General features: G+C 37.5%; 4 protein-coding genes and 1 pseudogene across 13 annotated transcripts; 2 read left to right on the top strand and 3 right to left on the bottom strand.

The window, feature by feature from the left end:
• Positions 1 to 575: 575 nt before the first annotated feature.
• LOC104743385 (uncharacterized) lies at positions 576 to 6,136 on the bottom strand. Of its 2 annotated transcripts, none has more exons than XM_087483330.1 (20): positions 5,824 to 6,136; positions 5,641 to 5,710; positions 5,392 to 5,434; positions 5,217 to 5,294; positions 5,023 to 5,107; positions 4,830 to 4,912; positions 4,698 to 4,755; positions 4,253 to 4,363; positions 3,841 to 3,898; positions 3,621 to 3,717; positions 3,076 to 3,111; positions 2,779 to 2,915; positions 2,535 to 2,605; positions 2,395 to 2,448; positions 2,121 to 2,263; positions 1,897 to 2,037; positions 1,517 to 1,756; positions 1,368 to 1,427; positions 1,029 to 1,283; positions 576 to 930 (listed from the first exon to the last, which is right to left on the bottom strand). In XM_087483330.1, exons 1-20 carry the CDS (start codon positions 5,975 to 5,977, stop codon positions 790 to 792), a joined length of 2,115 nt encoding a protein of 704 aa, XP_087339456.1. In that variant the 5' UTR covers positions 5,978 to 6,136; the 3' UTR covers positions 576 to 789. The 2 variants fall into 2 exon arrangements, with proteins under 2 accessions (XP_087339456.1, XP_087339457.1); XM_087483331.1 differs by having other exon boundaries at positions 1,364 to 1,427; positions 5,824 to 6,075.
• A 103-nt stretch (positions 6,137 to 6,239) lies between these two features.
• Positions 6,240 to 9,532, bottom strand: LOC104740568 (xyloglucan 6-xylosyltransferase 4 pseudogene; annotated as a pseudogene). 6 transcript variants are annotated; one of them, XR_015579301.1, is made up of 4 exons: positions 9,201 to 9,316; positions 8,719 to 8,808; positions 6,975 to 8,574; positions 6,240 to 6,559 (listed from the first exon to the last, which is right to left on the bottom strand). The product of XR_015579301.1 is annotated as a xyloglucan 6-xylosyltransferase 4 pseudogene, transcript variant X6 (transcript). The 6 variants fall into 6 exon arrangements; XR_015579299.1 differs by having other exon boundaries at positions 6,975 to 8,808; XR_015579296.1 differs by lacking the exon at positions 6,240 to 6,559 and having other exon boundaries at positions 6,801 to 8,574; positions 9,201 to 9,532.
• A 733-nt stretch (positions 9,533 to 10,265) lies between these two features.
• LOC104740567 (uncharacterized) lies at positions 10,266 to 11,732 on the top strand. Its single transcript, XM_010461202.2, has 3 exons — positions 10,266 to 10,661; positions 10,750 to 10,872; positions 11,443 to 11,732. Exons 1-3 carry the CDS (start codon positions 10,367 to 10,369, stop codon positions 11,583 to 11,585), a joined length of 561 nt encoding a protein of 186 aa, XP_010459504.1. The 5' UTR covers positions 10,266 to 10,366; the 3' UTR covers positions 11,586 to 11,732.
• A 1,089-nt stretch (positions 11,733 to 12,821) lies between these two features.
• On the top strand, positions 12,822 to 16,940 carry LOC104740566 (protein IMPAIRED IN BABA-INDUCED STERILITY 1). 2 transcript variants are annotated; one of them, XM_087483328.1, is made up of 10 exons: positions 12,822 to 13,573; positions 13,653 to 13,827; positions 13,910 to 13,937; positions 14,038 to 14,358; positions 14,458 to 14,685; positions 14,810 to 14,907; positions 15,034 to 15,124; positions 15,236 to 15,778; positions 16,255 to 16,387; positions 16,537 to 16,940. In XM_087483328.1, exons 4-10 carry the CDS (start codon positions 14,050 to 14,052, stop codon positions 16,554 to 16,556), a joined length of 1,422 nt encoding a protein of 473 aa, XP_087339454.1. In that variant the 5' UTR covers positions 12,822 to 13,573; positions 13,653 to 13,827; positions 13,910 to 13,937; positions 14,038 to 14,049; the 3' UTR covers positions 16,557 to 16,940. The 2 variants fall into 2 exon arrangements, with proteins under 2 accessions (XP_087339454.1, XP_010459503.1); XM_010461201.3 differs by having other exon boundaries at positions 13,653 to 13,937.
• A 289-nt stretch (positions 16,941 to 17,229) lies between these two features.
• LOC104740565 (uncharacterized) lies at positions 17,230 to 22,045 on the bottom strand. 2 transcript variants are annotated; one of them, XM_010461200.3, is made up of 19 exons: positions 21,847 to 22,045; positions 21,636 to 21,704; positions 21,398 to 21,499; positions 20,969 to 21,051; positions 20,707 to 20,791; positions 20,533 to 20,619; positions 20,350 to 20,411; positions 20,069 to 20,259; positions 19,921 to 19,981; positions 19,637 to 19,814; positions 19,269 to 19,307; positions 19,115 to 19,176; positions 18,975 to 19,011; positions 18,691 to 18,740; positions 18,386 to 18,452; positions 18,227 to 18,305; positions 17,788 to 17,867; positions 17,628 to 17,696; positions 17,230 to 17,535 (listed from the first exon to the last, which is right to left on the bottom strand). In XM_010461200.3, the coding sequence occupies exons 2-19, from the start codon at positions 21,702 to 21,704 to the stop codon at positions 17,476 to 17,478; spliced, it is 1,461 nt and encodes a 486-aa protein (XP_010459502.1). In that variant the 5' UTR covers positions 21,847 to 22,045; the 3' UTR covers positions 17,230 to 17,475. The 2 variants fall into 2 exon arrangements, with proteins under 2 accessions (XP_010459502.1, XP_087339455.1); XM_087483329.1 differs by having other exon boundaries at positions 20,069 to 20,234; positions 21,636 to 21,968.
• Between the last annotated feature and the right edge of the window lie 522 nt (positions 22,046 to 22,567).

Raw genomic sequence — 22,567 nt, 5'->3', positions numbered from 1 at the left:
ACTTCCAGTTATCCAGATGACTGGTCTTTGTTAGAAACTTTGTGAACTAGTAATTATCTTGGTCTCTTTCATGACTGTACGAACAACTATGCAGGTATATGCAGGTTCATTCTTTGTCATCCCTTTGATTCCGTGGTTTTCAATCAAGAGAAAGAATAACCAAATAGAGAACATAAACAAAGCTCGGCTACAATTTGCGCGAGCACTTGAATCTCCAGATATCGCACTACGGCGTAAGGTAGGCAAATCAGCAGTAACATAAATCTAGTGAGATGTTTTATTTTTGGTTTCTGTCGATTGCATTTTATAGAATCATTAATGTGACGCCCAAACATCCAAGGGTTAGGTTCTGAATCTTCTATGACGCTTGCATATCTATGGGATCTCTTTATGTGATTACCCACTTGGAAGAAAAAAAAAATCTAGTAGCATTAAATCTAAAACATATATTGATAGTAAAGAGATGATTGACCCGGTTATGTTTGGTTCGGTTGATACCAAAATTAATTTCCAATTATTGTCTTTGCTTTATTTCCATGATTTGATAGCTTTCTGAACGCCAAAACATCAATATCTTTGTACAATGGTATTACATTTGCAAACGGGGATCGAATATTTTTGAAGTGTTCAAAATGATAAAAAAGTAAATTACTGTGGTAACTTAAAATTCAATCTATGACTCTCACCAAGAAAACACCAAAAAAAAAAAAAAAAAAAAAAAGAAAAATACAAAGCAACAAAATGTAAATGTCTAAAAAAAAAGTCAGAAGGATCCTAAGGGTTAATATATTAGTCAGAATCGGAACCTGAAGATAGAATTTGGACAGCATCTTTAGGTTCGTAATCAGTGATCGAAGCAGGAGCTTCTACCTTTGCATTCCTCCTTCGTTGTTCTCTCTTTCTCTCTTTCTTTTTCTTCTCATCCTCCACCTGTAAACAATCACCAACCTTTCTTAATTAGGGGGTTTGAACTGAAAACGAGATACATGATGTATAAAAAAGGCTAGAGAATAATTATAAATTATTACGTTATCGTCTGATTGATTTGGTGATGGCTGACTTGTCTGAACAGGTTGTTGTGTTGATCGGCTTCTCATCCACCAAACATTGCCTGCAGATAACAATGCTCCTAGAAGCAATGTTGGTCCCATTCTTGGATCCGCTAGGTAGTCTTTGAATCTGTTCCATATGCTCAACAATTTCTGTGTTGCTTTTACGGTTTTCGGGACTCCTGATCTCATCGGTTCTGCGCTTTCTGGAACAAGATCCGGAGTTTTTGCTCTCTGAAAATTAGAGTGAAAGATAACAGTGAGGGATGTGATAAGAAACATGTATACATACGATGAATAAAACGGAGGTTTACTTACATAGAAAGGTAGGTTTCTGTTGTCACCATCATCAACCATTTTTGATAGCCACTTGATGATCTACAAAAGAGTAGACAACCAGTGTAACATAGTCAACACCAAAAACTACTGCAGATTTGTGAATCATAGGAGTTTGTTTAATACTGTACCTCGGGAGTTTCAGCTGGTCCGTCATAACTAACAACAAGTTGTGCTGCGGGATCAACATCGTCAGCTTCAGATTGCCATACAGTTTTGGGCCATTTACTTGATTTCTGCTCTACATTAGCACTTTCTGTAGCATTTTTATGGTACCGAACGATCAATATCCTTGGGACATCAATTGGTGCCCTCCTGGTTCCACACGTGTCATAGCTGGTTTCCGATTGAACATAGAAGAAACAGTATTTCTGGACGACAAATCCAGAGGGAGTCGGATGGTAGTAAGTAACAGATTTTAAATTCTAAACATGAGATCTTAAAACATTATGATGGATTCAGGAAACAGAACAGATTCAAATGCGATAAGATGAGTGTAAATAATACTTACATTCTGGACTTCTCCGTCGAGCCACGCAAATGAAAGTCGCTTGGTTTTGTGTGCAGAAGCTGCTGGCCCTATTGATGGATCATTGGAAGCCTCATCTGATCCGTCATACTTAGACAAAGCATCTTGCACCCTGCACATGGTCTACAAACTTGTCGATTAGACGGAGACAACTCAGACAAGAACATCAGATAAAATGGACGACGTAAAAAATATATTAGACTCACTTCTCTCATCTTATTGAGTTCCACGCTTTGTCTTCCAACAAGGATGGCACAGTACCACGTTTCTTTATCATAACCAGCTCGAGAGTATCCTCGTGCATCACAACCAAGTTCCATTGACATAGTGCTTCTTAGTTGTGGAAGTTCTTTTAGAAAAATAACCATAAACCAACAAAAATCATTCAACTACATGACCAAAAACTGAGTAGAAAGAGAAAAGCACATGCAGAAACCAAATATATATTGAACATATAACGAGTGGAGGAATAGGAATTACGTAATTGCTTGTTCTGCTCCAAAATATCCAGGAACCATGTACGGTTGCCAGATCCTGAGAGATGGAATATGTTATACAATTAGTTTTCTAATCATGTTTCAACACTAATTTAAAACACTCAGTTCAAGATGGTAAAGGACCATGATAAACAACAGGTTTTAAACCCGGATCCTTCATAATCACAATGGCAGGTGCAGATTCCACCTCCAACCTGTTACAAGAGAAGAATATGAGATGAGGCATGAGCCAATGTCTAATCATGCGGTGGAAGAATCAAAGGGATACCCATTTCCTACCACCAAAACACGCATATCAATAAGAAATCTTTCCCAGAAGCAATAGACAGTAACGTAGATAAACAGACTAAGAAGTGCAATGACATACCCATTCCACCAGAAAGATGCATCCTCTTCTCTCCAAAGCACGTAAGATATAGAGGCAAAATTCCAATAATCTTTTGCAGCTTGGCGAATAACAGGAGAAGCTCGCTCCCCCGTTTGTGAGAATAAAATGACTTTCACCTATTTGAGCATGGGAAAGATCAGGACAAAAAGGGTTTAGGTCGTAGATGCGATAAAGGGAACTGTTATGTCTGGTTAATATGTTATTCCTAAGTTACAAGGATGAAAAAATGCTTGATAAAGGCTAAATCTAACGAGAAAAAAAAGAAGTTCAACAAACCTTATTAGGTGGAACTTTGGAAAGGAACTTGGGTACCTGTAGGAAGAAATATATCTCTAATTATTTCCAAAAAAGAGAAACAAAACGTATTTCTAATCACCTAATAAAAGAGACTGGAATATCCAACACAAGCCAAATATCACCGGATCTAGACTCCAGAAATTTTTGCAACACACAGCAGCTAAACGGATGGAGATGAAGTAAACATGTAAGCAAACAGTATCACTCTTACAGACCATGACATAAAAGAATTCAAAATAATTCAGGTACTGAGAGGTGTGCAGCTAAAATCAGATCAAAGTTTCCAATAAAGTTCTTCACATGGTTAGACCTAGATCCCTCTCCCCCAAAGCACGGTCTTTGCTGTTTCTAGACGGCTATGATATTCAGGTACTGAAAGGTCTGATTTGTAGACTACCATTTCTCAAGGCAGTATAGACTACCGACTAGGTCACTAGGCCGTACAATTCAGTTGGTTCCTATAAAACTCAAGTTATTTGCAGAAAACTTCACATTACGATGGCTTTAAAGAATGCTATATATACCAGTGTTTCTTTTGTGTGATAGAAAACTCTAGGTAAACCCAATACAGTGGTTGCAAACCAGTCAGTAATTGCATCTGTTGACAGCTCCCCTTCAAACCTAACAAGTAAGAGGATTAAAATTATTATCTTGGTAAATAAGAAGAATGAAGCACAAAGAATCATTCAAATGACTACTTCCAAGAGGCAGTCATTGAACTAAAGGGTTCAGTCAGTGAGCTACCTGATGAGGCAGTCTGCAGTTTTGCAATGTGGGGGGAAAGAGACGATTGAAGGAAGGCCTGCATGCATAATATGAGGTTATATAACAGGAGAAAAATCCATGCATTTCACCCAAGGCATAGACAATCATTACAGCTTTCTAAAATATCAACCATAGTGATAACAGAATGAGTCTGAATGTATACATGGAACTGTATATTAATGTTCAAAAGAGTTTAAACCTACTGGATGTACTTTACTCCCCAAGTACATTTATATAATTCTAGATCCAGTTTCAACAGATCCTCACTGCTCTTCTCTCCCAATGGATCATCCTCTATACTTACTTCAGTTTAGTTTTTAGTTTTACTAACTTTTGAATATTCTCAGTTTTCGTTTAGGTTCTCAGCAGGGTGAGGAAAGTGATAACTTACCTTTTCTGAAAAATACTTGTCCTGTTGGTTTCTTCTCAGCAAGGTAGGTAACCAGTTGAACATCACCAAGCTCTAACATCGCATGATTAGCAACCCCATCCAACAAAGAAACTGCAATTATACAAGAAGCTGAGCGTAAATGGTTCCAACCACGGAAAAACATGTCTAAAGCAATTGTTAGCTATTAATTTGTTCCTCCTACTTGTTAAAACATATCTTTTGAGATCAGGTTGCAGTCATATGGTTATACTTGCTTTTAGCATTATAGACACCATATATCTTTCCTGAAAAACTAACACTGTCTAATCTAGTACTTCAGTTTCAGTTTCCCTTGCCATTTGCACTGTTCTAGCTCTTCAATCTATATTCATACTGTCTCATATTTTTAACAAAGGCTGGCAAGTGGTTTGCCCTTTAAACATACTACAGAAAATAGAAATCATACCAATCCTTCTCCAAGCCGTAGAGAACTGAGCAGAGCTGTTGCTACCAGAAGAATACACCTACATGTATTAAGAAGTTAGATAAGATGTAGCATTACATTATACCAAGGGTACAACTGTTTTAAAGATTATACCTGAATGAGCCATGGCTTGGAATCTTGGAACTTTAATGCAAAGTCTTGAGACGTAATTGACACAAATCCTTCATGTTCAGGCTCTAAAACAGCGTTTTTACACATTAAACCAGTTGTCATCGAAAAAGAATTATGTAAAGCGAATTCAAGAACTAGAAATGGAAATGTCAAAGAGGTGTATTAGTTAACAGACCATAAGAAACAGGTTCCAGCAGGGGAAGTTTTATTTTTGCAAAATCTTCCACAGCATATTGTGTTTCAAGTTGCTCTATAATATGCTGCAACCATTAAAAACAAGTAACTAACTGATTTGAAAGAAAAAAAAAGAAGAAGAAGAAAGGACAGAAGAAATCAAAATGAGGGAAAGATACAGAACTAACAACTTACAACTGATTCATCAATGCCGTATATGTCATAATCCCTTTTCCAAACAGGATTTGTTAATAGCTCATAGGCGTATTGTATCTGCATAAAGCAAAGTAGCGATGATATAAATAGAAGCAATATTACACACATCAAAAGACTAACTCGATTAGCACTAGACAGAAAAAAATCGACCAACCTTGATAAAATCAGCAGGAAGAGAACTCCCTGAACCTGAATCCCTGTAACAATCAAGTTGTCAAAGGTTGATACAGTGTGTCTGCAACATATTTTTCTACTTAGAACACCTAAAGTCTAGTTATCAAATTCAATTGGAAATACATTCCAATTGCATGCTTAGCAGAAGAATGGGACTAAATCCAAATTCTAGGTTGAGACAAGACACACAAAAATAAATAAAAACAATTCGCCAGATCGAGAAAGGTACCACTTAGAAGCAATATTATCGTAGGCCTCTTTAACTTCATCCACTGAACTGTACATCTTCACACCCAGAACTAAGAGAAACCACAAGGAAATCCAAATCAAACGATCAAAACGGAAGGTAATTGTAGTAGTACAGTACGATTATGATTATGTAGGGAGAGGGAGAGGGAGAGAGAGAGGGTACCGTCGTAGTGAGAAGGAGGAAAGGAGAGAGGAAGAAGGTAAAGCTGGAAGAGCATAGCGAGGAAGAAGAGTAAGATAGGCACCGCATAGGCTCTGAGAATGGAGGGCATCGACGCCGACGCCGACGACGACGACGACGGAGTTTCCTTCGCCATCGGGAATTTAGGATACTCCGATCAAAGAGTCTCCGATTTCTTTCTTAAGTGTAATCTTTTCTTTTCCGCGTTTTCTTAAAACACCAATAAATAGGTGGATCACAATCCCCATTAAGCAGGTTAATTACTCTTTAAAAATAAATAATTCTATAATTACATACAGTGTAGAGTTTAGACTTTAGGGTAAAATACAATATGTTAGGACTGCCAAATATTTCAATATTAGAAAGTGTAGTTTTTAGATAAAATTTTGCCAAAACCATTACAAAAAAAAAATCAATGATATTAATTTATCAACCATCCTTTTCCATGGTTCAAAATATAAGTACAAGATATGTAGTACCTTAAATTATGAAACAATAGTTTGCATTAGCTAGTTTTACTTTCAAAGAGTTACATGTATGTAGGCTTATTGCTATGTAAAACAGAGCTTGGGGATTTACAAGTTATTCTTAACTTTCACAAGTGACAAGCCTCTCTTCATTGGGACAAGACCAGTGATCTATCGAAACATTTATCTGACACAAACCAATGTCCTCGCGAGTTGCCCAGTTTTAGTGTACTAGAGATTCTACCGAAATCCTGAAAGTGAAAAAATATTGCTTTCTGTTCATAGCTGAATAGAACTCTCATCATTCTCCTTAACTCTCTCTCTCTCTCTCTCTTTCTATATATACTTTACATACAAGTGGTAATGCCAATGCCTAGAAACTGGGCGAATTATGTCCCTGGAATGAATTACCAAAGACATATGCAACCTTTCCTCCAAAGCTGATTGGTCTAAGAGGCTCAGAGATGCCAATAGAGGAGTAACAAAACAAAATTGCAGTATCAAATTTCTCCATATATTGACTAAAAATGACAGTAAACATCTACAGAAAAAAAAGAATTTGGCAGCTAAAATTTCTCCAAACAACAACAGACAATGAAGCAGAAGGAACAAGTGCAGCACATTCAAACAAATTGCATTGTGGTTGTTAGAGCATCCGTATATTACCTATATATGTTTCCTGTAATCTTTCCAAGCTGTGATTCCATTCACTCATTCAATTTTCCTAGCTCTATGGTTTGGTTTCCACGTGCATTCTTCGAATATTAAATTTGTCTACCGACTCCAAAGGAGAAATTGTCTCGTTTCTAATCCTCTTAACCTTGGGGCTCAACAATCCCCTGTGGCTAAACCCATACAGCTTAAGCACTTGATTATCTGCAAAATTAAAAGCCCTCTCCATGCTCTTGAAGCATCTATCGACTGCGTAATCAGCATAGCTGCCACACGGTTTGCACCCCACAAAATGTGTCACAAAAGGCCATCTCTCATCCCCCAATCCTGGATGATACTTCTCGACCATCTCTTCATACTTATCAACCAAACCCTCCCAAAACCCGTGCAAATAGTATTGATTCTCAACATAAACCTTGTCTATCCACTTATCCTTCTGTGAAAGCAGGAGATATATCAACGCCGACTGATCATCGGCCTCAAATGCTGGCCTGCCTTTAAGATAAGCTGTCAGTACCTTCCCAGCTTCGTCACGGATAGGCCCTTTTGGTCCCATTGGAGCCCAAGCATCTAATAAATCCAACGACCACTGACAATTTCTCAACAGAAAGACACCAGTGTTCAATGCAATCCATGACTTTTGGTTGAACAACAAGTCCGGATAACCGTGTATCACCAGATTATGCTTCTCGTACCGAGACAACGGAATCTCAAACAGTATATCAGTGAACAAAGCATCACTATCCATCCACCAAATCCATTCTACCTCTGGATGAGACAGCATTAATATCCTTATCATTGGCAGTTTCGTCCAATACCCTGAGAGCTCCTCATCCAAATTGGCCATGTTATACACAATCTCTATCCCGTGAAGCCTACAGTAATCAATCTTGTTCTTCACGGATTTCAACAGATAATAGTCTCCAATTGGTTTGTCGCAGGGGCTTGGGGAAGAGCCTGTGAGAAGCAAGATTCGAGCTCTGCCGTTGACAGTACTAGGAAACTCAGGGTTCTGATTCAGCCATGCCTTGCGTTGACTATCCCAGTTGGTGACTTTAGGACCTAGAGTGTACGTCGCATTGGGAGTAGTAAAAATCTCAGCTTTCGGACCTAGAGTGGACGTCGCATTGGGAGTAGTAAAAATCTCAGCTTTAGGCGGCTCAGCAGCACCCAAGTCCGTCGAATTCGAATCAGATGGGATCTCCGGGAGGATAGTCATCGGAATGGTTTCTTCCTTGATGAAACTCTGCTTAACAGAGTCAGCGTTGGAAGAGCTTCCAAAGTTCCCAATACTGATTGTTGCAAGTAGGACAAGGATGGTCACGAAGCCGCAGAGAATCATGATCTTGATGTTAAATAAAGTATTATGGATCTGCCAACCGCGTAAAAAACCACGACTTCTCCCTCCACCAGTTGATACAGCCGTCGTTGACTGTCCTCCACCACCTCCTGAGGATCTTGATTCATCATGACACATGGCACTTGAATCCTGATACTTTCTTACTAATCAGTGAAGACTGTCTTTTTAGATTCCAACTCTTTCCCTCTCTGAACTACACCGCTCTGAAATTTCAGTTTTTTTTTGGCCAGGATCCTGATGGAAGAAGACGAGTAGAGATGATAGACATTGACAATCTCACGAGTCTCCTTTTCAAATATTAAATTAGATAATGGAGAAATATGGTCGTAATTAAATATATTTTGGAGACAATAAGATACAGGACTAACAACAACTTACAGCTGTTTCATCATTGCCGCGCGCCATACAAGTACATAGGCCCTTGCTCTATACAACTAAATTTGTTAACAGCTTAAAGGTGTAGTGTATCTGCAAAACATGTAGTAGTAGTAGCACTGATGATATTAGTAGAAGGCTAACACGCAACATAAAGCAAACAGATTTATCATAAAACAATCAAACAACCTCTATATAAATTCTGATGTACAAGTATCTCTTGAACCTGAATCCATGTGTCATGGTCGATTTTTCAAAAATATTGTTCAAGTTTGTACCTTCGACCTAGAACTATTACAGTCTGGTCCTCAAATTTAACATTCATTCCAGAAAAAAAAAACTAACAGCAACTCATAGTTAAGACTTAAGAGATACTTGTACATCAGACTCATGGGATTAGAACAAGACCCAAAATTTAGAAATCGAAGGATTTCAAACGAAACGAAAAACCCGAAAAGCCAAGCCTACATAGGTACCATACCAACCTCGTCCAATGATTTGATCGATCTGATGCCAAAGAAATGGTCAGAAATGCGCAAAAGATAGAAGTAACAAAGCTAATTGGAGAAATTATCATCTACGGTGTTGACTGGTTCTTCCGCTACCTCCCGCAAACGCAACGTTTGCAGGTGGTAGCGGTTGCTAACGATTAGAACCAATCACATAAAACGCTCCCAATCGCTCCTAATCGCTCCCAACCGCTTCAAACCACTGAATTTCAAAAGCTGCTTCTCGCAAGCGTTTACGGTTGGAATTTTTTTTATTTATTTATAATAACTTAAAAGAAATCAATGATAATGAAATTATTTTGTGTTATATCTTCTATCTAACCATTTTACTCATTAAGGATATGAGAAAATGAAGTACGGATACGGTTACAGAGATTATAAAATAAACAATTAGAAAAAAATAATATTCCAATTAACAATAACCCGGAAAACTTGATGTAAATTTAATGACACATCGCACATAAGTTCAAAAAATCTAAATAAATATAATATTTCATCAGAAACTTTTAAAAAATAAGATTATTTGTGAAAAATATTAAAACAAATCACCAGTGACTCTTCTCACCTCTCACTTAACCATTCCTACCGATGCAACTACTGACCCACGATCTAAGAGAAAAGATAAAAGATCTACGATCTAAAGCATATGTTTTGTCATTTATCAAATTACTTGATTAAATTTTTGGTGAAAAGCCAAATGCATAAAGGAATAATTATTTCAATATGAAATTTATTTGTTTTTTGAATAATTATTTTAGTATTTTTTTAATAAATTTAAATTATATATCAAGTTTAATTAAATTTTTGTGTTTTTAAACATTTATATATTATGTTCCAACCGCAATTGCATCCGCTGGTCAACCAGTCGTAAACCTCCCGCAAACACACCAATTTTAAATCGCTAAACCAGTCGTTCAAAACGCTTAATAACGCTTGAAACCGCAATCGCTCGCTTCCGCAATCTCCTGCAACCGTAACCGCAACCGCAGCGTTTGAACCCGTCAGACCCTACATCTAGCAAAGCAAACGCCAAACAACAACAAGTTCCGGTTCGGTTTACCTTTACGTAAACCGAATTTAATCGACCTTCCCGGTTCAAAAACCCCAAATTGGAGAGAGAGAAGGACGCGAGCGAGATATCGATGGGGTCATCATACTCCGCCTCATTTTCTAACTCCACCACCACATCAGCTCCTCCTCCGTCTCCGCCTTCATCGCCGCCGTCACGCTCCAATACAAAACCTAACGGAGAAGAGAGACCACGTTTCTTCGATGGGAAAGCGAAGAACAAATGCTGGGCTAATGCTGACATCGTACCTGGTCGACATCCCGAGAGGTGGCGTAAAGACGCCGCCGGGAACGTAGTCTGCAAACGTTTCGGAAACTGCAGTGGTTGTCTCTGTTTCGAGTATGATCACATTGTTCCTTACTCCAAAGGTTTGATTCTTCTTCTCTCAACCCTTCTTCTTCCCCCAAATGTGACATTTTTGAAATTAGGGTTTTGAGTGTTGATTTCTGTGAATAGGTGGAGAGTCGATAGCAGAGAATTGTCAGATACTTCAAACAAGAGTTAACAGATTAAAATCAGCTCAAGAAAATGTGGATCCGATCACACTTAAGAGCTACTCTTGTGGTCTGCAATTTACGGGTATGTACTACTAACATGGTGATTAAAAATCATAACTTTTGGTTCATTTGGGTTTACTCATCTCATAAGATTTAATCATTACATTGTTGGGGTTTCTTTTTCAGTGTTCATTATGTCAAATATCATGTAGAGAGACTACGATCATGAAGAGTATAGATAGATACTTGTATAGCTTAGCTTGTTCATTGGAAGTTATGCCAAACTCATACATGTGGGAGCTGCTTTTGCTTTTAGATCTTCTTTCTCTATGGCTTTTTTTTTTGTTGTTTCTTTACTTGAGGAATTGCACTTGAGCCATTAGGAATCTTCTTTAAATGCAAAAAGCAAAGCCTTGAATTGGTTTTAGGTGTGTTGCTAAGTTTACATTTTTATAGGAGTGAAGCAAAGTGTTAAATGCTCTTGGGAATTGCATTTTCTTTCCAAAAAGACTCAACAGAATGTTAGATCTGTTTGATCTTCTGACACATTGCAATGATTATACACAAGTGGACTCAAGTGTGTGTGTGTGTGTGTCTATTCTATGCATATTAGTTTATAACTTTCTTAAGATTTTCCTACTAATGTAAACAGACAAGGAGCTAGATGTTATCGAAATGGCGGTTTATGGAGATGTGTTACGACCTGGAAAAGAATGTCGCTGCAAAACCGTAGCCGAGCTGCTCGGTCAGTCCAAGTCCAAAGATGGTAAAGCCGCATGCGAGTTACCATCATAGAGAAAGTAATCAAACCATGTCTTTGTAAAGCTTTGATTCAACTCATTATTTGGCAGATCCATCGTCAGATTATTTTACGTATTGGAAACCATTGTTTGTGAGAGTTGCGATGATATACAATTGGAAATAAAAATATCTGCTTGCACATTGTAACCTAACTTCAAGTCAACAAATTGATTGTTTATACATCAACCACCTAATTCACTACTACTAAATAGATAGACGAGAAACAATAATGGTTGGTCGTGGAGACATGAAATATCAAAAAACGGGAAAGGTGCGCAATTATGTGTGAGCCTAATTAAAGAAAGATGTCTACCAAAAAAAAGTTAAAGTCAATATAAATTTCCTTTAATTTTTATTTCTTTTGCTCTGATATATAAATGTTTATTTCTTTTTTTTTTCCATCTATATAGTAAGTTGCATTCAAATTTTCAACCGAAAAAGAAAAAATTGCTGTTCATAATAAATACCTAAAGAAAATTTCAAAAAAAAATGGGGTAGTTGCAAGGGATGTTCAAAATTTCGGATTTTGAACAATAAATGCAGCTCCAAACATACACACGTATACATGCATAGATTGGTTGGAAAAAATACTATTACTCTGTTATGTAAGAGTCACATGATATATCTATCCAACAATAATTCAATATGGAATAAGAATTTGATTACACAAGGCCCGAAGCTCAAATCCCAAAAGAATTATCTTTACTTTCAGTATTATTGGACTCTCCAAAAGCATTTTTGATACCACCACTTCGGTTACTAAACAAAAATTATTCCGAATCGATTCATATATCTGAGGGGGTATAAACACACAAACAATACGAATGAGAAAAATACAACAATGTTTGTGATTGTAGTATAATACACACACACACATGACCCCCTAAGGCACATGACAAGACAAGTGTGAGGTTTATAATGACTAAATAGATGTATTTAAGAAATAGATAAATAAGTAATAAAAATGTCCAAACTAGTCAACAACAACCCACCGTTGTTTTGTTGGCCGTATTAGCTCACTCTCACACTGGTCGCCGCTAGTCAAAACTCGTTCGTTCCATTTGCTAATAATCCTACAAATGTATCGATTCTATTTCTTAACAATGTAAAGTCAAATAATGTCAAAACAAACATAAAAGTTGTAAGTTACTTTTACTTAAAAAAAAAGGAAATTACTCAACGTAAGCGGGAAAAATAAAATAAACTGGTGATCAATCAACTCACGAGAGTAATCATTGTCGATCGAAAAAAAAATCTTACCGTAGATTTCGCCTAGAAAACATTTCTATTTCTGATTTCACGACATTTTAGTTTTAACTTTTAATTATAAAGGACCGTCGTCTTCCGCAATTCACGCCGAAATTAAAAAAAAAAAAAGAGTCGGAAAAATAAATCGCTAAAAACATTCTCCTCTCTCTCTGTATATAACGCAACTGCAATAGTTGCAGTTGAATCCGAATCCGGATCCGGTACAGAGACGGTTCAGATCGTAACCGGCGCTGCTTAAAAAGATATAATTCCGGTACACGTGTGTTGACGACGACGCGGAGGAGGAGCTAGCGAGCGACCAAACACAATTCTGAGAAGGAATGGGTTGTGTCAGCTCGAAGCAAACTGTTTCCGTTACGCCGGCGATCGATCACTCTGGTGTTTTCAAGGAAAATGTTTGTACTGGTTCCGGTCGAATTATGGTTGAGGATCCTCCGACGGAGAAGAGGCTTTTGTCGTGGAGGAGTAAGAGCGGGAAGAAGAGTAGTAGTAGCAAGAAGAGCGGTAGTGAGTTTGGTGAGTTGAGTGAGTCTGGCCGAGCGAGTTCGAACTGCATGAGTGAGTCGGTGAGTTTCCGGCTCGGTAACTTGAGCAAGTACCTTGAGGCTGAGCAAGTCGCAGCTGGTTGGCCTGCGTGGCTTAGCAACGTTGCCGGTGAAGCTATTCATGGTTGGGTTCCATTTCGATCCGACGCTTTCGAAAAGCTCGAAAAGGTTGTTCTTCTTTTTTAAATATACAGTATACTCTTTCTGTAGATTACGTTTGAAAATGATTTGGTTTGTGGATTTGAAGATTGGACAAGGGACTTATAGCAGTGTGTTCCGTGCGAGAGAGTCTGAAACTGGGAGGATTGTGGCTTTGAAGAAGGTTAGATTTGACAATTTTGAGCCGGAGAGTGTTAGGTTCATGGCTAGAGAGATTCTGATACTTAGGAGATTAAATCATCCCAACATTATCAAACTACAAGGTATTGTTACTTCAAAGCTTTCTTGCAACATACATCTCGTCTTCGAGTATATGGAGCATGATCTCACTGGTCTTCTTTCTAGCCCTGATATCAACTTCACTACTCCACAGGTCAGTTTCATTAAAAGCATCATCTTCTTTGTACTGATTTATATTTTGTCCGGATTGTTACTGAGGGATATATATGACTGTTGTTGCTCTGGCCTTGCAGATTAAGTGTTACATGAAACAGTTGTTGTCTGGACTTGAACATTGTCACGCACGAGGCGTGATGCATCGGGACATTAAGGGTTCAAATCTTTTGGTGAATAATGAAGGGATTTTAAAGGTGGCTGATTTTGGGCTAGCAAACTTTTGCAATGCTTCTGGGAATAAACAACCTCTTACTAGTCGAGTTGTGACTCTGTGGTACCGTCCCCCTGAACTTTTGCTCGGTGCTACGGACTATGGTGCATCTGTTGATTTGTGGAGTGTTGGCTGTGTTTTTGCTGAACTTCTTCTCGGGAAACCGGTTCTGCAGGGAAGGACTGAGGTAAAACCACAAAATGTTGTCTTGTAAAATATATGCAATAAGTAGCTTCAGTCCTTTTGATTCTGTATATTGCTCTGTTTCTTGAAATGTATGCTACAGGTCGAACAGTTGCACAAGATATTCAAACTGTGTGGATCTCCACCTGCAGATTACTGGAAAAAGTCCAAACTTCCTCACGCAATGCTTTTCAAACCACAGCAACATTATGATAGTTGTCTCCGAGAAACTTTGAAAGATTTGTCTGATGCTGACATCAATCTTATAGAAACTCTTCTTTCTATAGAGCCTCACAAACGTGGTTCTGCCTCTACTGCCCTTGTTTCTCAGGTAACCATTTTGTGATTCAGCTATTATAACAGCATCGTGTTTGAAGAATTTTTGATTCCCAGGAAGATATAATTTTGGTATTGTTACACATTTGAAAAGACATTATTCCCTTTATTTTTTTCAGTATTTTACTTCAAAGCCTTTTGCTTGTGATCCCTCAAGTTTGCCTGTTTACTCGCCTAGCAAGGAGATTGATGCAAAGCATCGGGAAGAAACAACTAGGTCAGAATTTCATTAATTACCATCATCGTCACTATATATTTGAAGAAACACACGCTTAAGTTCCTAAAATTTCACGTCCTGGAAGCACTTATTCATTATTCCCCTATGTCATTTTTGATATTCCAGGAAAAAAATATGTGGGAATGGGAGACGTGGTACAGAATCAAGGAAGCCAACACGGAAGCCCCCTGCATGTGCCAAATTGGCACCAGTTGAGGTACTTTTAACATATTCTCTTGTTTACATTATTATCAGCATTTTTGAGGAGGGAATCCCTTAGGCCAAAAAATGCAAAAGATTAAAAACTTCCTCATTTGTCAATTTGCAGGATGTGCGGCACCATTCTCAGAAATTTCATAAACGTAATGGTCATTCAGTACATAATTCGATTGATAGTGATGCCACAATATGTGAGAAACCACAAAAGCCATCATCAAATCATGAAAAAGATGAAGCCTCTCATGTGAAGAACGCATTACAAGGAGATGTGCCTTTCTCAGGGCCTTTACAAGTCTCTGTATCAAGTGGTTTTGCATGGGCAAAGCGAAGAAAAGATGACATATGTGTTAGATCACATAATAGATCACTCTCGAGAGGTCACATTACTAACCTGTTGGGACCTTCTCCTGCTTTTAGTGAGAGCACTGACGTTGACTCTAAGATAAATGAGAAAGAAAATGAAGAAAAACATCACGCAAGAACGGATTCCCAAGACCGTGAGGCGTATGAAATGTTAAAGCTTTCAATGCTAAAGAAGTGGAGGCAACTTGAACGACCAGATTCTTTTGATACTTCTGACGAGTACCATTCACAGGAACTGTCATTGGCACTTTATCAAAAAGAAGAAAAGGCAGCAAAGCTGGGTCATTTGGTACGTCTTTAGATTATTGAAGTAATCCTTTTCCCACAATTTTGAAATCCTAGTTGATATACTAGATACCTTGTATAATTAGGTTCCCACGTTTCCACCCGAGAGAAATTAAGAACCTGGCTGAACCTTTCTTATACCAATCTTAACTTATATAAGTCAAAGTTATGATCCTGAAACTTCTGATATGCTAGTTATTATAAGCTTGCTAATGGCAATGGCAATAAGCTATGGATTTGAAAGCTTCATATTGATGTTTGACACTGACATCTTAAAATGAAGAAAAAGTGATCCTGATTGCTATTTGACTGAGTGTAGCTTTATTACTTTAAATAATTTTGTCTCTCTCCCACTTTTTGTATTCACCTAAAAACTTGAGAGGATAAAGTAGAACATGCATGATTTGCTTAGTCCATCTTTTAGGATAATTTGGAAGGAAAAAAAAAATCAATGATGCTAATGAGTTGAGACCTTGACAGGGTTACGAAGACAATGATGAAAAAGTTGAGTTCTCAGGCCCCTTGTTGTCTAAATCTTATGGAGTTGATGAGCTTTTAGAACGCCATGATCGCCAGATTCGCCAGTTAGTTCGAAAATCTTGGTTCCAGAAAGGTAAAAACATAATGCAATAGCGCCCTGTGATCTCCTAGATTCAGTGCTTTCGGATTCAGCACTTTGTGTTTTTGTTTTAGTTTACAATATTTAGTTAAAAGATCTTAAGACATGGTGAGCAACAAGTGTATGACCTTTTTGAATTGCAGGTAAGAAACAAGGGAAATGAGAGACTCCGCATAAACTTGTCTGTGTCATAAAAAGCTTCCCAAGTGGATCCAGATGAGAGCTACAAAAACTCAAAAGACTAGATGCATATTTGATGGTTTGAGAAACACAAAGTTAACAAGATCTTCAGAAACTGTGATGATCAAAAGCAAATATAGAGATAAAGCCATGAAGCAGTTTTTGTTAATGTTATTTCTTAATATAATCTTTCTTTAATAAGTTATTCTTTTTTGAGAATTATAGTAACTACACGCAAATTATGAATTCCAGGCATATTGTAAAGATCTAGCACAATTATCATAAGCGTATATCTATGTAAAATCCAGTTGTATAAAAGAAGACCAGCATATTTGTAGTTGTACATAAATTACTGATTTATTCCAAAGTTGGGGACCCCCTCTCGTTTCGTTTATGGTGAGTGATATGTGGCGTGGTGGTCATGGTATTTAATGATGCCTCGTGACGATGGTTTATGGTAGTGATGTTGGATTATGACGCTTGGTGTTATGATGTTGTATCATCAGGATCAGGATTGTGACCCATTGTGCTCTAGTGAAAATATATATTCTGTGTACTCACATGTGTCTACTGATCAGATTTAAGAATTTCTTAATATTAATCAAAACTCAAACACTGTAATAATGCATTTGGTATACTTTTTGATATTTCGGTTCTTTTTGTTTGCAGCATCATGAAGAATATGATAATTAAGGTAAAAAAATACACTCGCAAACAAATTCTACAACACTGGATCGACCAAGGATGATAGCAATCCTACAAGGATCTCTACCTTATGTATTGCTTTTAAAAAATAATGGTTTTTGTCAACTTTCTTATCAACAGATCCCAAGTTTTTATCCCAGTAGTTTAATCGGCAATTCAACCCCCCCCCCCCCCCCCCCCCCCCTGATGATGCCGGTTCATTGCATTCTGCATCCTCTTTCTACTGATCGGAGATATATCAACCCGCGCCTTATTCTCTGCAACATAAAGTTTCAACAATCAAACGAAATGGACTCGTGAAACTATGAGATTTGTCGAGCAAATCTTAGACTAGATTGTATTCAAGTACCTCTCCAGTATCCTGAAGCCGAAGCAGTTCCAATCTTTCTGAAGGTCTCCTATCTGTCAATGTAGCAAGCTGAGGCCAAAAGAACTCATTGAGCAACAATTCAACACTAGTGAATGAATACATGGCTATAGTAGTGTGTTTTGTTGATAAACAACATTACCCAAAAACTGAAGCGCTCAGGATCTTGAGGCGTTGGGATCATAGATTCGACATTTAGAAGTATTTCAAGTCGTCTTCTGTCTGCAAAAACAAAGAAAAAGGGTAAGACTAGATCCTGTCTGAAAATATAAGAATAAACAAGTGGCACAACTATTAATCAGTTACACTACGCTCAAAACAAATCATAAAAGACAATGGTTGATTCATAGTTAGCTTTTAGACGGTTTGAAGATTAAGACAGTATCAACAGACCCTTGTTTCTATTGATTTTGAGCATGAGCATGAGCATGAGCATGGCCCAGGAAAGACATTAATAGCCAGATATTTGAAAGAAACAGTACTTGAGTATGGGTCTAATGAATTGTTTCAGTTGTTATAGCTAGGCTGGAAATATCAGAACTCATGAGTAATTCATTTCCGTTTCTCAGCTAATGTATTACCTCCTTGTCTAGCTGCTTCCTTTGCTCTATCTAGCCATGACCGAGCAAATGATGCTGCATTGGTCGTCAGTTCCCGCAGCTTTAAGAAGTCATAAAGAAAATTGAGGAAAAAAGAGAAAGGAAATAAACTCACAAAAAAAAAGTAGAGAAAAATCATACAGCTGCTTTATCTTCCTCGCTTTGTGGTGGGGTATCTGTCACCCATTCAACCTCTGCAACACGATACCTGGAAAGCAAAAAGCGTAATAGGAAGTTCAGCGTTTTTGTGTCTAAATATGCGGCAATGAAGGATTGTATATAACAATGTCAGACATGTATTTACAAGAAGACTAAATATATGATCTTCACACATGTTGAAAAAAATATAATTTGGGAACATGATCAAATCCCAACACAAAAAGGAAGACATTGTTAAAAACAAAACATGAGCAATGATATCAAACGATCAGAATGACAAGGCTTACCCATCTTGATCCCAAGCTTTTACAATGCGGCACCTTCTATGGCTTTCCAGCTGCAGAAATCATATGTATTAAGTTAATTATTTGAAAGTTACATATGAAATAACGCCACAAGATAAGTTGAAACATAATAAACTGCAAACTACTTTTATCAACAGTTTAGGTCTCAATCAAATACCAGATAGCCCAAAAATGATTTCTATAGGTTGACTATGCCACGGCATCAGAGATTTAGTCTAATAGATCCAAGTAATATGGATTCAAGAAGTAATGAAAATGATACTCACCTCCAGGACAAAACGTCCATCCGGGAGTGGATCACACCTGTGTAGTTCCAAAACATTAGCAGAATTTGAGTGAGTTATTGTAATTCAAAATCATCAACTACAGGACATCAAATATTATCAAAAAGAAACAAGAAACAGACTCTGTGATTTCAACTTCGCAAGCAACATCCACTGGGGAACCTGTCGCAGAATCAAGAGCTACCTATGAACATCGGAATGGACAAACCTTACTAGTTAGTCATCTTTTACGAATGCATAATGATATTAAAAGAAGAAAAATGACACTACACCCACCATTCCCATCCGATGATTTCCTTCCATTATTCTTCTCACCTGTTTCAGTCAACACATATTAATAAATGTACTGAGTACAAACAGTACTACTGCTGCGGAATAAAGTGGCCATAAAAGTTTCAGTCTATTAAGGCTCACTCAGAGACCACTTTCTCTTTTCCCCACTTCACTTTCTTGTTTCAGTCTACTATTCCTAAAATGAGTGTCCGTGTCTTTATGAAGAGTTTTAAAACAACGTGTACAGTCTTAGATCATTTCAGAGTTTTGTGATATCGAGCTGAACTTTTTTTTTAACACTACACGAGTTCCAACCGCCGCAAATAGTAGGCTACTTAAGTTCGTAAAAAAAAAAAACTGAAAGAACTCACCATTAGTCGATATCGTGGTTCAAATATGTGAAGAGACAACTTCTGACAGGGGATGATCACATCCATGACGAAAAGGGGCATACTTTCATTGCCCAAGTGGACCAGAGTGTCTTGCTCTGATTTCCTTTCAGCATACTCCTCTGGAAAGTTTTTTTGTATGATGTTATTCAGCGTCACACTGCCAACACAAAGTTGCTTCAGTAGAAGATTAAAACACAAGCTACAGGCACATAGTTAGTATGGCATGTAGCTATAAGGTCAATAGAGAAAGTTAAAACAATTACCTGACAGCACATGTTCTTGGGGTCATAAAAATAACAGTTCGACATAGTGGACATTTGTTGCCTATATTCCACAAAGAATTAATAAGCAACACAATAGTAAAAGAAGTTTTTTTCAGGAATTAAAAAACAATCAACCATAAAAACCCACCACGATCCATTGACTGAAAGAGGCATGATCGGCAGAACGTATGCCCACATGGAGTTGTAGCAGGTTCATACAGCAATTTCAGGCAAACAGTGCAATCAAAATCATCAGAACGCTCAGCCTTTTCATGGGTTTTACTCATCGAAGTAGGCATCACTTTCTCCAGTTCCTGAAGATTGGATCGGAGAGGATCGCTTCATGCGATCAGAAAGAAACCCCAAACTTAAAAACGACACATAGTTACGTATCAATAAAGAAAAAAAGAACAGAACACATAGATGTACCTAAAGGGATCAATCTGTAGACCTGAGAGGATAGTATCACGAGCTGCCTCATATCTTTCTAGCTGCAGAAAATAAATAAAATTGACACATGTGACACGAAGTAGACCGAGAAACTCTTGATAGTAGTACCTTGACTTAAAAAACAACATGAATTTAAAGACAGAAGAATAACTGAGCACATACCAACATGAGGGCGCAAGCCTTTGTAGTATATGACTTCACTGAACTGCTCTGTAGATTCATCAGCTTATCAGCATCCTTTAGAGCAAGCTGCAGGAAATATCAAGTTTTCAAGGGTGAGTCAGGGTTGATGAATTTTGCAACTGGTAGTAACAATTTAGCAAGTAGAATACATACTTCCCCAAGCATCGACATATCAAAGCCATTCAGAGGTCTATATTCAGAAACTGATGCAGATCTCTGCTTCAGATATTGGCCAAATCTATAAAGTAAAACGGATGGGAGATGGAGAAAGATTAGAATATGCCAACACGGTGTATTATCCATAAACTGAGTAAAAAGGCAAAACTAGATACACGATCCATTGTAATTTTTGATCAAAAAAACATGACAACTCCATTGGAAGTAAAAAAGAGGGCATCGGTTTGCGAAACCATACCTTATATAAGCAGCACTTCTGTTGCCAAGAACAATAGGGTCAAGAGGTTTAATAGTACTGGCTTTTGAATAGCTACTAATCGCCTGTAGGGAAAAGAAAAAAAAAAGCTATGTTATTGGCAAGAGCAACAGATGTGTCTGTCTCATTTGGGTTCCAGTATCAAAGCTTTAAACTACCACGAATCTGCGGAATATTCAACTTGAAAACAGGTTGATAAGTGCTACTATCATATTATCATGTTCACCAAGAAGCCACTCAACAAAGTAAACCGCACAAAGAAGCTACAAGATAATCAACAAACATCATGCCTTAAATTTGTATCATCATGCTTTGTGTTGTGCTACCTATTGACTCTTCTCTCTTAAGAACCAATTTTCTCTATCCCTAAAGAAAGTAAAAAAGGCCAAGAAAGATGAAAAGGGGTCTGACCTCTTCAAAGCGAGACTCTTTGAAAGCTTGGTTACCCTTCTCCACAAGTTGAAAAACCTGATTGTGTATCTCTATAGGTAACGAATTGTCTGCTTCACTGACCTAGAAAAATCAAGGAAAGAATGAAAATTTTAGATACAGATGAATGATCTTTAAGGAAACAAGAACCCTGACGAAAATCTAAACCAAAACAATCGGAAACTAGAACATGCATTGTTTGTAATCCGCGAGGACTCACCAGACCGTAATTTTCGACATCATCCAAACCAAACAAAGTGAATGCCGGAAGAGAGTCTTCGTTCGACATCTGCGGAGTGATCGATCAACACAAGAAACTGACCCAAAGAAAAATTGAAACTTTGGGGAAGAAATTTATGTTAACAAGGAAAGAGATTGAAGCGAAGAAGCAACAGCCCAAGAGAGAGAGAGAGAGAGAGAGAGGAGAGTACTGTATCGTGTTCTGTTCTGGGTCCTTCGTTTGCAACCACGAATTAGAATCCTCTACGTGGTTGGTCTCTCTCCAAGCTTCACTTTTTTTTTTTCCTTGCTTCAATCTCTCTCTCTCTCCCTCTCTCAGTAAAGGTGAATCCTTTTTGTTTATCAATCCTCTTCCTGATTCTTTTGGGTCGGAACTCACAAATTGAGCTCATTTAGAATTCTTTACCTATTAATTTATTTATATCTTTTTTACTCGAAACCATTTATAATTTTTTATAATTAAGTAAAATAAATCTTGATTAAAATATATTTAATACTGTATATACAGTAATATAATATCCTTCTTAAATTTTAATAAATCAAGTAGAGATCATAAAGCATTGGATTGTCCTTGACTATCATAAACACAAAATGTAGAATGAAAATTGTTTAAAGAGTGAAATAAAAACAAATAAATAAACTTGGAGAATGTTTGACTAAACTAATCTTTACAAACTCGTTCAGCTCCGAGTTCTCAATGCTGGACTAATCAATCCAAAATCTTCACTAACTAAAACTATGAGAGTTACTTACTTCTCGAACAAGACAATCCTTATCGATGTGATTCCATGGGATTATGGCCCGTTACAAAAAGCCTCATCGTAAAGTGAATCTTTTGAGTATTTTGATACTGACTCACTTTTTTATGTTTTTATAATAGGATCGTTGATTGATGGTTACTGTTAACTGGAA

Source organism: Camelina sativa, chromosome 14, assembly GCF_030686135.1.
Source record: "Camelina sativa cultivar CO46 ecotype springtype chromosome 14, ASM3068613v1".
Lineage (NCBI taxonomy): Eukaryota > Viridiplantae > Streptophyta > Magnoliopsida > Brassicales > Brassicaceae > Camelina > Camelina sativa.
The sequence above is the reverse complement of the archived record's forward strand: the minus strand, read 5'-3'. Positions and strand labels throughout refer to the sequence as shown.

Excerpts from the sequence above, each read along its gene's own strand:
- LOC104743385 (XM_087483330.1), bottom strand. The coding sequence starts at position 5,977 with ATGGCGAAGGAAACTCCGTCGTCGTCGTCGTCGGCGTCGGCGTCGATG. Across the intron at positions 5,108-5,216 it reads ACGGCATTGATGAATCAGTT|CATATTATAGAGCAACTTGA; the intron begins GTAAGTTGTTAG and ends TAATGGTTGCAG. Across the intron at positions 2,606-2,778 it reads GCATCTTTCTGGTGGAATGG|GTTGGAGGTGGAATCTGCAC; the intron begins GTATGTCATTGC and ends CTCTTGTAACAG.
- LOC104740567 (XM_010461202.2), top strand. The coding sequence starts at position 10,367 with ATGGGGTCATCATACTCCGCCTCATTTTCTAACTCCACCACCACATCA. Across the intron at positions 10,662-10,749 it reads CATTGTTCCTTACTCCAAAG|GTGGAGAGTCGATAGCAGAG; the intron begins GTTTGATTCTTC and ends TTCTGTGAATAG. Across the intron at positions 10,873-11,442 it reads TTGTGGTCTGCAATTTACGG|ACAAGGAGCTAGATGTTATC; the intron begins GTATGTACTACT and ends TAATGTAAACAG.
- LOC104740566 (XM_010461201.3), top strand. The coding sequence starts at position 13,181 with ATGGGTTGTGTCAGCTCGAAGCAAACTGTTTCCGTTACGCCGGCGATC. Across the intron at positions 14,686-14,809 it reads CTACTGCCCTTGTTTCTCAG|TATTTTACTTCAAAGCCTTT; the intron begins GTAACCATTTTG and ends TATTTTTTTCAG. Across the intron at positions 15,125-15,235 it reads CCAAATTGGCACCAGTTGAG|GATGTGCGGCACCATTCTCA; the intron begins GTACTTTTAACA and ends GTCAATTTGCAG.
- LOC104740565 (XM_010461200.3), bottom strand. The coding sequence starts at position 21,704 with ATGTCGAACGAAGACTCTCTTCCGGCATTCACTTTGTTTGGTTTGGAT. Across the intron at positions 17,868-18,226 it reads GGAAGCAGCTAGACAAGGAG|ACAGAAGACGACTTGAAATA; the intron begins GTAATACATTAG and ends TTGTTTTTGCAG. Across the intron at positions 17,536-17,627 it reads GGCTTCAGGATACTGGAGAG|AGAATAAGGCGCGGGTTGAT; the intron begins GTACTTGAATAC and ends TTTATGTTGCAG.